Genomic DNA, 13,800 nt, shown 5'->3' on the forward strand with positions numbered 1-13,800 from the left:
GGAGGGTCGTCCTTTACAGGGGTATGGTTCTCACATGCAGACCTTTACATGTACAGGTATTATACAATACACCCAACCAGTGGCGTAGTTAGGGTATATGATGCCCAGTGTGGCAGCTCGTGATGATCCCCCCTCTCCCTCCCCCCAAACAGAGAAAAGACGTTTTTTTCCCCCGAACGAATGATGCCCCTCAGCTTGATGCCCCGTGCGGCCCTCACCACCCGCACATTGCTAGCAACGCCACTGCACTCAACGAAGGAGTATAGAATTTGTATTTATTTACAGCCAACAGCAAGTACACATATAATACTGAATACATAATCTTCAGTAACTAAAAGTACTAAATGTACCCAAATTAAATACTACTGGGCGCTTAGACTAGATTCAGTTAACATAGGCCATCAATGCCACACATAGTATTACCCCCAAATAGTCCGTTCACACACAAAGCAAGAATAATAATATCACATCTCCTTACGCTAGGCATAAAAACGGATAAACAATCACAAGCACCCTACTCAGACCAGGTCAGCTCTCCAACTGCTAGACTGACCGAAAACCTAGAAAACCTTATTGTCCCCCCCCCCCTTTTTAAAATCCCGTGATAAAAAAACAATTCACAAACCAACTAATAAAATAAACAAACACACACACACAATCTCACATCTTACACATCCCCCTGCTCTTGACAGATAGCTAAGATTATATATATATATATATATATATATATATATATATATATATATATATATATATATATATATATATATATATATAGTTCGTTCATCGTGGTTCGATGATGACCACTTTGCCATCATTTGGGGGGCCCGGGGGGGGGGCTCGACCTCCCCGAGGGCCCCTGCATTTTACGTAATATTTAATGTAAAAATGTTGATAGCTAAGATAATTGCAGAGATGGTAGCTAAAATAGTAGCTAAGAATGTAGCTAAGATGGTAACTAAGAAAGGTAACTGAGTTAGTAACTGAGTTAGTATCTAAGATGATAGCTGAGAAAGATGGAGGGCTAGAGAAAGAGTGCATTATAGAACAATGAAGTACAAAGAAGTAAAGTTACTATATTAAACAATATACTTTAAAACTCTAATTAAAGTGTAAGGAAATTAAATATAAGCTATGGAATGGAAAAATATTGGCAAAAAACTAGAAAATAAAAGCCCGAAATGAAAAGTTGAATATCGGCAAAAACTAGCAGATTTAAAACTAAATAAATCTCAAGATAAATACTGTATTGGTTCAACAAAACGAATTTCTATTAGGAGAAGTGGATAAAGTTGATAGCGGGGGGGGGGGGGGGAGGGGTGACAACCTGAGCTAACCACACCGGTTGACACCGACCCTAGTGACGCTGCTGATCATAGAACATTCTAGTGCTTTGTAAACATCCACTGTTTATTTGTAACCTTCACACTCCACTTCTGTGATCTTTTAACCCTTTTTGCGCGTGTTGTCGTTTAGCCTCTAAACACTAGAAATGTTATTCCATTTGGTATGCACTTATTTTTCAAAAAAAGCTCTGCACTTTAAGGGTTAACAAAGACAAAACAGTCCTATAATATTTATCGAATTATTAGAGGAGTTTGGAACGGGCTCGAAAAGAGGCTATAGACAAGAGTACCATCTAGCTAGGATTACCATTGTTCAGAATACCTCTAGAACTACAAGAAAAGTTTATTATTGCCCCGCGTATGACTCAAGTGATCGTGACGTGAAACCTTTCCCCGGATGACTCCAGCAGTCGGAAACCCTGTCCACGTGTGACTAAAGTGGTCGTGAACCCTATCTCTGGATGACTCAAACAGCCGTGAACCCTCTCCCCAGATGACTCTAGTGGTCGTGAACCCTCTCCCCGGATGACTCCAGTGGTACACTCTCCACTGATGACTAAAGTGGTCGTGAGCCCTCTCCACGGATGACTAAAGTGGTCGTGAGCCCTCTCCACGGATGACTAAAGTGGTCGTGAGCACTCTCCACGGATGACTAAAGTGGTCGTGAGCCCTCTCCCCAGATGACTCTAGTGGTCGTGAACCCTCTCCCCGGATGACTAAAGTGGTCGTGAGCCCTCTCCACGGATGACTAAAGTGGTCGTGAGCCCTCTCCACGGATGACTAAAGTGGTCGTGAGCCCTCTCCCCAGATGACTCCAGTGGTCGTGAGCACTCTCCACGGATGACTAAAGTGGTCGTGAGCCCTCTCCACGGATGACTAAAGTGGTCGTGAGCCCTCTCCCCAGATGACTCCAGTGGTCGTGAGCACTCTCCACGGATGACTAAAGTGGTCGTGAGCCCTCTCCACGGATGACTAAAGTGGTCGTGAACCCTCTCCCCGGATGACTCCAGTGGTCGTGAGCCCTCTCCACGGATGACTAAAGTGGTCGTGAGCCCTCTCCCCAGATGACTCTAGTGGTCGTGAGCCCTCTCCACGGATGACTAAAGTGGTCGTGAGCACTCTCCACGGATGACTAAAGTGGTCGTGAGCCCTCTCCCCAGATGACTCTAGTGGTCGTGAGCCCTCTCCACGGATGACTAAAGTGGTCGTGAGCACTCTCCACGGATGACTAAAGTGGTCGTGAGCACTCTCCACGGATGACTAAAGTGGTCGTGAGCCCTCTCCACGGATGACTAAAGTGGTCGTGAGCCCTCTCCACGGATGACTAAAGTGGTCGTGAGCACTCTCCACGGATGACTAAAGTGGTCGTGAGCCCTCTCCCCAGATGACTCTAGTGGTCGTGAACCCTCTCCACGGATGACTAAAGTGGTCGTGAGCCCTCTCCACGGATGACTAAAGTGGTCGTGAGCCCTCTCCCCAGATGACTCCAGTGGTCGTGAGCACTCTCCACGGATGACTAAAGTGGTCGTGAGCCCTCTCCACGGATGACTAAAGTGGTCGTGAACCCTCTCCCCGGATGACTCCAGTGGTCGTGAGCCCTCTCCACGGATGACTAAAGTGGTCGTGAGCACTCTCCACGGATGACTAAAGTGGTCGTGAGCCCTCTCCCCAGATGACTCTAGTGGTCGTGAACCCTCTCCCCGGATGACTCCAGTGGTACACTCTCCACGGATGACTAAAGTGGTCGTGAGCCCTCTCCACGGATGACTAAAGTGGTCGTGAGCCCTCTCCACGGATGACTAAAGTGGTCGTGAGCCCTCTCCACGGATGACTAAAGTGGTCGTGAGCCCTCTCCACGGATGACTCAAGTCGTGATTGTTGCCCCCAAAAAGTTTAAAATGTAGAAGAAAGCTTACCCAAGAGCGCTGCCATATCTGCTGGTCCACCCTGATAGCTTGATGTCCGTGTCGGCGATCTTTTCGGATGACCACTGGATGGTGACGTTGTTAAGGCTTCGCCCCTGCCGTTGTGTTGTCTGATTGCCATAGGCGACGTTCTAGGAGTCGTCCTTTCTCCGGCGCCCTCGGATCTCCACTGGTCTTCTAGGATCGCCTCCATATCAACTTCACTGGGCTCCTCGCTGTCAATTCCAGTGCGCTCCCTTTTGGGCCTCTTTCTGATGCTGTCTTTTCGGGTGTGTATAATATCCTTGACCCTTCCCCAGGCTGTCCGGTGACTCTTTTTGGATTGCCTACCCTCTGAGGAGAACTCGGGAGACTTTGGAAGGTCGAGGTCTGCGCTTTTGCAGCTGGAAGATTTATGCAGAGGGCGCCGGCTGTCTGAGGTAACAGCTAATTCGTCCAGAACATCGTCTTCTTCCGCGGCTTCCTTCACGCTGAGGCTGGGGCTGGATTGTCTGCGTGGTAAGGACTTGTCAACGGTTAGGTAGTTCTCATTGGGGGCGCTGGCCACCAGTGTGGAGGTAGTGGACTCCTTCTTGGTGCCGAGATACATGGTGGTGACCTCGATGACGGAGCTGATGTCGCTGTTGGTGGAGCCTCCGCTCTCCTTGCGGGCTTCGTACTCCTCCCACCAATCTGGAGGACCCATCCAAATGTCAGATGTCAAGTCCAAGTCACCATCCTCCTGGAAAAAAAAAGTTGACATTGAAATGTCAAATAAATCAAAGTGAAAATTACAGTGCATGAAGTCTTTTAAGAAAAAGGTAAAATCTGGACGAGAGGCATATCACCGCTTGGCTACCTATCCATTGGGCTTGAGTTCGAAACCCTACTCCAGCAGAGCTTAGTCTGCAGAACGCCTTATAGACAGCACGTAAGACTCCACTGAGGTACCCCCCCCCCTCAAGTGATCTGAACAAGCAATAGAAAAAAAAAAGCTTTTTCAAAACAGAGATTATCTAAGGGAAAGAACAGCTAATTACTGCCACTTATCTGAAAATTACAGGGTTTAGCCCCCATTCTGCAAAATTAATCAATCAGTATTAAATGATGAACTACTTGGTTAATTTTTGGATTGATTGATGTATTACAAAATTCCTGTACGAGACCCCCCCCACCACCAGCAATTGGAGGGTCTAGGCGGCTGCCAAGTTTGTCTACTATGCCTAAGTCCGGCCCTGAATGAAGACAGAGATTTAAAGTAGCAATAAAACTTACAACATTTAAACCTTAATTTACAAATACCAATCCTAATAAAATACTCAGAAGACACAACGAGGAAGGTGAAAATTTCTTATACTATATGGTGGGACGAATTCTTATAAGTACTCTTTCTTTCCTAGAGTCATTAGAAAATTAAACGGGTTGCGTGAATCAGCGTGGAAAACTATTGTTTTAGTCAAATTTAAGTCTCTTATTAATATACACTACTAGAGTGACATCATGTAGAGACACAGTGTAAAAGTATTCGTTTTTAATTGGATGCATGTAACTTATGAGTCTAGCCAGTACATTCAGAGTACATTCAGAGTACATTCAGAGTACATTCAGACATGTAACTTATGAGTCTAGCCAGTACATTTAGAGTACATTCAAAGTACATTCAGAGTACATTCCGAGTACATTCCGAGTACATTCCGAGTACTTCAGAGTACTCCAGAGTACATTCAGAGTACATTCAGAGTACATTCCGAGTACATTCAGAGTACATTCCGAGTGCATTCAGAGTACATTCAGAGTACATTCAGAGTACATTCAAAGTACATTCAGAGTACATTCAGAGTACTTTCAGAGTACATTCCGAGTACATTCCGATTACTTCAGAGTACTCCAGAGTACATTCAGAGTACATTCCGAGTACATTCCGAGTACATTCCAAGTACATTCCGAGTACATTCAGAGTACATTCAAAGTACATTCAGAGTACTTCAGAGTACATTCAGAGTACTTCAGAGTACTCCAGAGTACATTCACTGTACAGTGGGGAAACGTTTCATTTAAATAAAGTGTTTTGCATGTTTTGAATGGTCCTTCATCATTGAAGATTCTAGCTTCCTAGGCCAAACAACACGCAGGACGCTGGCGGCGAGTGGGGTTCGAACCCCCGTGACGACAGACTTGAAAATCAGAGGGCAACAGTTATAGAAGTGCTTTAGAGGAGATAGACCAAGATACTAATAAAAATTTTAGGGTTTACGAGAGTAATGTAGACCCACAGATAAAATACCTGAATATGTGAAGTGTTAAGTAAAAATCTGTTTAAATTGGCCTGATGTAAGAAGTGCTATGTCAAAATGTGTTTAAATTGGACTAATGTGCGAAGTGACATGTAAAGATGTGTATAATTTGGACTAATGTAAGAAGTGCTAAGTAAAAATCTGTTTAAATTGGACTGATGTAGATCCTTAACTTGATCTTTATAAATATTTAATTTTTAGCTAAAAATTACTTTTAAAATATATTTTAGTTTTTTTTTTTTTATCTTATCTTATATAATACAGACGTTACTTAAAAAAGGAAGATAATGACGTCCTACGCATCATGCATTCAGTCATGCATATTAACCAATGACTTAAATTCTACCAAGTCACTGGCTAAATTATGTATCTTCTTTGTAGACCCAGAACTGAGTAGGACGTAATTAATTTCTTTGAAGAAACGTGTCTAGTTTATAAGATAAGATAATAATAATTATTATTTAAGTCCTAATAAGACGAAAGCTTTAAGTCCGAAAAAAAGGTGAAGTACTCTGGCTTCATGCACTAACCTATATATATATATATATATGTACTAAAGCGGATAACAGAACATAAGAACTAGCCTGGAAAACTAAATACAGGGTGGGACTTGTAATTGATAAGGTCCTAAGCTATTAAAGATATGGGTCCTTTGTAAGATATGGGTCCTTTGTAAGATATGGGTCCTTTGTAAGATATGGGTCCTTTGCAAGATATGGGTCCTTTGCAAGATATGGGTCCTTTGTAAGATATGGGTCCTTTGCAAGATATGGGTCCTTTGTAAGATATGGGTCCTTTGCAAGATATGGGTCCTTTGTAAGATATGGGTCCTTTGCAAGATATGGGTCCTTTGCAAGATATGGGTCCTTTGTAAGATATGGGTCCTTTGCAAGATATGGGTCCTTTGTAAGATATGGGTCCTTTGCAAGATATGGGTCCTTTGCAAGATATGGGTCCTTTGTAAGATATGGGTCCTTTGTAAGATATGGGTCCTTTGCAAGATATGGGTCCTTTGTAAGATATGGGTCCTTTGTAAGATATGGGTCCTTTGTAAGATATGGGTCCTTTGTAAGATATGGGTCCTTTGCAAGATATGGGTCCTTTGTAAGATATGGGTCCTTTGCAAGATATGGGTCCTTTGCAAGATATGGGTCCTTTGTAAGATATGGGTCCTTTGTAAGATATGGGTCCTTTGTAAGATATGGGTCCTAAGCAAGATATGGGTCCTTTGTAAGATATGGGTCCTTTGCAAGATATGGGTCCTTTGCAAGATATGGGTCCTTTGTAAGATATGGGTCCTTTGCAAGATATGGGTCCTTTGCAAGATATGGGTCCTTTGTAAGATATGGGTCCTTTGCAAGATATGGGTCCTTTGTGAGGTTATGGGTCCTTTGTAAGATATGGGTCCTTTGCAAGATATGGGTCCTTTGTAAGATATGTGTCCTTTGTAAGATATGGGTCCTTTGCAAGATATGGGTCCTTTGTAAGATATGGGTCCTTTGTAAGATATGGGTCCTTTGTAAGATATGGGTCCTTTATAACATATGGGTCCTTTGCAAGATATGGGTCCTTTGTAAGATATGGGTCCTTTGTAAGATATGGGTCCTTTGTAAGATATGGGTCCTTTGTAACATATGGGTCCTTTGTAAGATATGGGTCCTTTGTAAGATATGGGTCCTTTGTAAGATATGGGTCCTTTGTAACATATGGGTCCTTTGTAACATATGGGTCCTTTGTAAGATATGGGTCCTTTGTAAGGCAATAATTCCGTTTGCTCTTTCTCCAAATGATTGAAAATATCCCTGTTACTATTTGGGGGGTGGGAGGAAATTGCAATCTATAGCTTATGTTGCCTAAACGTACATCCAGCGCTATGTATTGTGACTAGTATCTTGGGTGTTATGCTAATGCACTACTGGTTTCATTTACTATTATAGCTAAAGAACATCACAGTTAACAAGATGAACGTACTCAAGACTTTCTACTACTTTAAATGATGCGTTAGTTAACACTTGGGATGCCTGTCTCGTCTACTGATCCGCTGTTACTTTATCTATCTCTAATACTAGTCAACCTTCTTCTAAGCTATCGCCATAGTGTTCTTCTTGTTCGCCTATATTCTGCTACGTCATTCGTCTGTCTTGCTACATCACTACTTTTACCGTTCTTTAAAAACAATGCACAATATATTTAGTCTACCGAAACTAACATGCTCTCTAAGTAAGCGGTTCTCAACCTTTTAAGCTCGGCGACCCCTTTTTACAATCCCTCACTTTGCCTCGACCCCCCCCCCACCCAAACACACACAGAGCAATAGAAGAATAGACAAAACAATCCATATTTTCGATGGTCTTAGGGGACCCCTGGGAAATCGTCAATCGACCCCCAAAGGGGTCGCGATCCACAGGTTGAGAACCCCTGCAGGCTAAGTAGTACACTACAATTAATATCGATATATGAGTTTACCAAGAAAGATTAGAATGATATATTTAAGGCTTGTACAAACAACAACAGAAAAAGACGACGCTTACTAGACATACATTGACTCTATTGAAACACACACAGAAATAAGCTTACAAGCTGACACACACATCTATGCACTGATACTCTGATAAAAAACACCTACAGGTGCACACACCTACACACATTGGTGCTCAGACACGAACCTCTGACCTATAACTCGACAACACAGACTGGCAGTCTAACACACAGACTAGGTCAGCGTGTCACATGACCGTGTAGACTAGCCTTTTTATTTCGACATATTTAATTCCACCAATTTTCTCTCAGTAAAAATGGTTTGGTTTATAGCGCTGCCTTTACATATGTAACAAGAAAAGATATTAAGACCATTCATTGTGTTAATGTTCTTATTCTAGGCTTCATGTAGTTAATGTTTAGTCTTCTCTTATTTAATACAGACGTTACTTCAAAAAAAAAAGATGATTACGTCCTACGCGTGTTCCTAGGTCAATCTTGTCATGCATATTAACCAATGACTTAAATTCTGCCAAGTCATTGATTTTACTGGCTGACTCAGGCAACCCATTCCATGCTCTAATAGCACTAGGGAAGAAGGAGTATTTGTACAAATTTGTCCTAGCATATGGGACGAGGAATGTGCCTTTATCTTTGTGTCTTTCTGAGTATTTTATTAAATTTTGTTTTTGTATTTGAAGATTCAGTGTTTTATGTATAATTGCTACTTTACTTTTGAGCCTTCTATCCTGAAGGCTTTCTAAATTTAGTGATTTTTACTAAAGTTTTTGCTCTGGTCAAACGTGAATATTCGTTTGTTATGGATCTCACTGCTCTAGTCAAGGGTGTCCCGGATGAATGACGTAGTCTCAGTGGCGTAGCTTAGGGTGGAGGTGGGAGGGGGGAGAATTTAAAAAATCCCCACGGGCCCCCACTTGAGGGGTGCCTCCAAATGAGTGTTTTTTTACATTAAATATTACGCAAAATACAGGGGCCCCAAAAGAGGTCAGGCCCTCACCCGGGCCCCGAAATGATGAACATTTTCTAGCTACGCCCCTGCGTAGTCCACAAACATCGCGCTGGTTAACTGTGATGAAACAGTTGAAACTTTTTTTTCATGTTTGTGTATCAGCGTTTGGACCACACGATGACCCGATAACTACTGTCAAAAAACGCGAACTAAGACTCTTTGTCCATATCACAAGGTCCTCGGGGCTTGCAAAGACGTTCCTTCGGGGATCAGTACCAGGAAAAAAAAAAGAAAGAGACAGAAGAAGAAGAGGCAGTAAGCGATGGGAAGATAACATAAAAGGATGAACAGGTCATTGAATGTATGAGTGTACTTCTATCCAATCCAAAAGACAGAGGAGTGGCGAAAGACGGGTCAACACATTAACACACTATATTTATATATGGACGTCCCCGGTATTTTTTCTACTCAGAGAATATAAAATTCTAGTTTGGTGATATAGAGCCACTAGAATACTGGATCTAGTTAGAGATATGGTATAGAAGATTCTAGTTTGGCGATAAAGATCCAGGCATAGACTTATACATATTATATCTAGACTGGAAATCGGACACAAATTCTTATCCGCGATTGATCGATTCACTGACCTATATATATATATATATATATATATATATATATATATATATATATATATATATATATATATATATAGATTTTTATGTTGGTAACTCTTTTTCAAGATGTAAGGCAAGTCGCCCCAATCAATCTTTTCTGTCTTAGAAAAATAACGATCTTTAGTTTTCAAAGTTTAAAAATAATGCTAAATCATTTCTCGGGTTTTCTTTAAAATGGGCGATTGATGACAGAATTATATATTCACACAAATATATGAAAAAAAAAGCCTTTCCTGTTAGTTTCCATTGAGATTCTACGCCAACAAGTTTCAGAAACATACAAGGCCCACTACTCACTGAAAGAAAACGAGAAACACTGAGATGTTGGATGACTTTTGGAATTTGTGCGCGTGTTTTTGATGCAATCGTGAGTAAAACTCTGGCAGATAATTTGTTTGTATTAGCTCAGTGATGCTAAAATTACGGCCCTCGGGCCACATTCGGCCCTCGACGTGGTTTCATCCGGCCCGCCGAAATGCTGGCACAAAGTGGAAAAATTCGCCCATCAAAAAAAAAAAAAGTTGAAAATTCTACCTTTCAATACGTTAAGGCCTTTACTTTTCTCTGATGGATGGGTACCATTATTTTTAACATTTGTGTGTTTATGAAATGGGACTTTGAATGTAGAATATACCAGGAAAAGTGAACGGATCTTTATTTTATTTTTTTGGAACATGATATATTTTTTATATCAAACAAAATAAATTAATTAACTCTAATTAATTAATTAATTAAAGTTTTTCATTGATTCATGTTTTGCTAGGGTTTATGAATAATTGTGCAAAGTTTCAACTTATTCAGAGAATGGGAAGTGGGAGAAATAACGTGTACAAAATTTGTACCAGACACTGTCAGACAGACGGAGTGAGCTGATATAAAAGCTATGTAACAAGTATTTACCGTGTCTACAGACTTGTAACTTTCTGTAGTCGAAGTGCGCATTACTTGTTGCTCCTGATCGCTGTGCGGTTTTCCATTCAGAGGACGCTGCTCTGTTGTCAACCTCGATGATTGGCTCACGTCTTGAAGCGTGTCCGGTACCGAGTACCTCGTGTGATGAGACGACCTGCCCAAGTCGCGGATAGACCTGATAGTCGTTCCTAAGTCTTCATACAGCTTCTGCCCTGTCAATACCTTTTTGACACGAGCCCATTTAGAGCCTTTGGTTTTCTGTTTTGAAGAAGTTGATTTGCTGAAGATGCTCCTCCCCGGCTTGGACTTGCTTCTTTTCCTTGTTTCCAAGCCGGTGACCTCCGGGGAAAAATCTGAGGGCACCTCCAGAGATCCTGTGGAGAAGCTTCGTTTGTGCATCGCTGTACATTTTGGTCGTTTGGGACGTTGGTCTGAAGATGTGTCAACATGCTCGTAGAAGCCAAGCTCTTCTGCGCTGGAGATTCTTGGCCTGCTCAGTCTTGCAGCGCCTTCCTCCTGAAGGCTAGCGAGCTGCTCCTGATCCGATGTCCCTTGAGCTGTATCGTGCTGTTGTTGAAGATGAGGATGGTGATGATGGTGGTGGTGGTGATGATGGTGATGCGGGTGATGGTGATGCTTATGTTTCGTTTGCAATGTTACGAACCCCGAGGACGAACTACTGCTCTCAAAGGAAAGATCCCGTTTGGCTTGAAGCAGTACTTTCGTGCTCTCCAGGTATTCACAGCGCTTGCGCAGCCGGCTGTTCTCATCCTTGAGCGACGTCAGCTGCTCCATGAGGTGGATGAGATTGTCGAGATGTTGAAGACCAGCCGCGTGGTGAATTTTGGGGCTGCGCGAGCGCTGCTTCTTGTGAGTTGTTTTGGGCAGAGACAGGAAGCTGGCCTGCAGGCTTTTCTCTTGCTCCTGGAAAAATTGCATGACGTCAGAAACGTCCCGCTTCGGTGAAACGTCCAGGGAGGTATGCAGCGTTTGTCTGCTTCCTTTACGTTCCAACTCTCTGCCTCTTTCCCTTGTTGATTCTTGGGTCGAAAGTTGGCTTTTCGCTTCCTCTGTGGAGAAAAAAAGGTGCATTTAGTATTTCTTATAATAATAATAATAATAATAATAATAATAATGGCCGCCGGAAGCTATGGCGTGTTTTCCTTCTCTCTGACTCAGTGCACTTTTTAGCGAGATCAAGGAAGTATTTGTACTCTAGACTTTACAAATACTGAAGCACTGCTACATGGTTGTAGGTCTGCATATATTTAGGATGTTTCCATGCATTGGGTTTGAAAACTTTCTTAGTTTTAAGATCACTTCTTATCCTAGGCTAGGGACGCCATTTTCGCTGCGTCACTTCCATGATTACTAGACCTAGATCTAAAAAGCTTCTTTACTGAGACAGTAGATGAAAATAAACTAGTCAACGCACGTTCTTTTTTTATCTTCATTTTTGAATTTTGAGGAAATAGAACGGACCCATTGCTTCTTCCAGGACAGCGATGAATATGACATAAATTAGGCGGTAACTATTATTCACCAATGAGTCGAGTGTTTACTGAGGGTAATTCACAACCTCATGACCAAACACAAGAGGTTGGTCTACTCCCTGACTCGCACCCCACACAATTGAGAGGTGCTGTTGGTGGTAGAACAAGAGGAGCCAAGATGATCAAATGGACGAGAGAAATGAATATAGAAATTATCAAATCGTTCTTCCGGGTAAACATTTGTGATGATAAACCTCTCCCAGGTTATAGGCAAAAACTCTTCCTGGAATTTAACAAATTATACCCTAATCTAAACCTTACAGAGCAGAATGTTGTAGCTTGGAGATTAAGCGTCTATGGAAATTGTCCAAAATAACAATATACCCCATTGTTATATCAACCGAGGGGATAATAACAACTGACCTCACAGACACCTTCAAGGCCCTCAACATTCCTAGGAACATCTTCGTTGCCTGTCAGAGGGCGGTACTGCTGCAGACCTGCCACATCACCAGAAAATTCCTCAGTGGAAACTGTTAAAGGGACTACGATGAATTTTGTTTCTCTTTAGCGAAACTCGACCCTGGCAGCGCCAGAGAATGACTAATCGTTCATTTCTAACATAATAATAATAATAATAATGCCTGTCAGAGGGCGGTACTGCTGCAGACCTGCCACATCACCAGAAAATTCCTCAGTGGAAACTGTTAAAGGGACTACGATGAATTTTGTTTCTCTTTAGCGAAATTCGACCCCTGGCAGCGCCAGAGAATGACTACTCGTTCATTTCTAACATAATAATAATAATCTTTATTGTCCGTAAGGAAATTTGTCTTACAATTAGTGCATTATACCAAACAATATAACTATAAGAAACCAAAGTGTACATTCACACCAGACTCACTCATAATTTACATGTGACAAAGTTTATACCAGATTGTTCTTATTTATTGATTTGATTGCCAGGAGAACAAAAGAGTGTTTTGTGTCTGTTTGTCTTTGCTATCGGTGTCTTGTATCTCTTTTGTAATGGTAAAATCACAAAATCCTGACACAAAGGGTGATTCTTTATTTCGAGGATCTTGTTAGCTTTCTTCTAGATGTTTGTCTCAAACAACTGCCCAAATGGGGTTTGTTTTTTGCCAAAGATTTTACCAGCAGCATTTAGGATTCTATAAAGTTTATTTTTATTTTTAATGCTCAGATCGCCATATCAGGCAGTGATATTGAAACTTAAAATATTGCAGATATGAGCGTGATAAAACATAGCCAAGGCCTTTTCGCTACTATTAAACGAGGACAGTTTTCTTAGTAATCGTAATCTTTGCTGCCCTTTTTTGCTGATATAATCAGTATTTGCAGTAAAATTTAGTTTATTGTCTAGGATAGTACCAAGGTATTTAAAGGTTTGCACAATTTCAATAGTCTCTCCAGCTACAGAAACAATATCATTTTCCTTCTTTTCCCTACGAAAATCGATTATCATTTTTATGTTGTTTTTATTTTACATTTAATAATAACTTTCGGTAGTCGAAGTTCGCATTACTTGTTGCTCCTGTACACATTACAAAGTTGAATTGTTTGTTTTGTAAATCAGACTTAATTGTCATTACAGTAAGAAGTATTTGATCTTTAGCTTACTATAGATCTATATCTAGCAGTCTGCCAACATGCTTTGTTTCTACGGATGCAAGCTGTTCAAGCGAAACCGGAATTTCTATTTAAT

The 13,800-nt window shown here is 41.5% G+C and overlaps 1 protein-coding gene across 5 annotated transcripts in view; it reads right to left on the bottom strand.

Annotated features, from left to right (window-relative positions):
- Positions 1-13,800, bottom strand: part of LOC106053190 (uncharacterized) — a 127,927-nt gene that overhangs the window by 83,105 nt on the left and 31,022 nt on the right. For all 5 annotated transcript variants that reach the window (XM_056021771.1, XM_056021775.1, XM_056021774.1 and 2 more), the window contains exons 4-5: positions 10,570-11,651; positions 3,263-3,992 (exon numbers count right to left, since the gene is read on the bottom strand). In XM_056021771.1, coding sequence (XP_055877746.1) covers positions 3,263-3,992; positions 10,570-11,651 — 1,812 coding nt within the window. The remainder of the gene's footprint in view (positions 1-3,262; positions 3,993-10,569; positions 11,652-13,800) is intronic.

This window comes from Biomphalaria glabrata, chromosome 2 (assembly GCF_947242115.1).
Source record: "Biomphalaria glabrata chromosome 2, xgBioGlab47.1, whole genome shotgun sequence".
NCBI lineage: Eukaryota > Metazoa > Mollusca > Gastropoda > Planorbidae > Biomphalaria > Biomphalaria glabrata.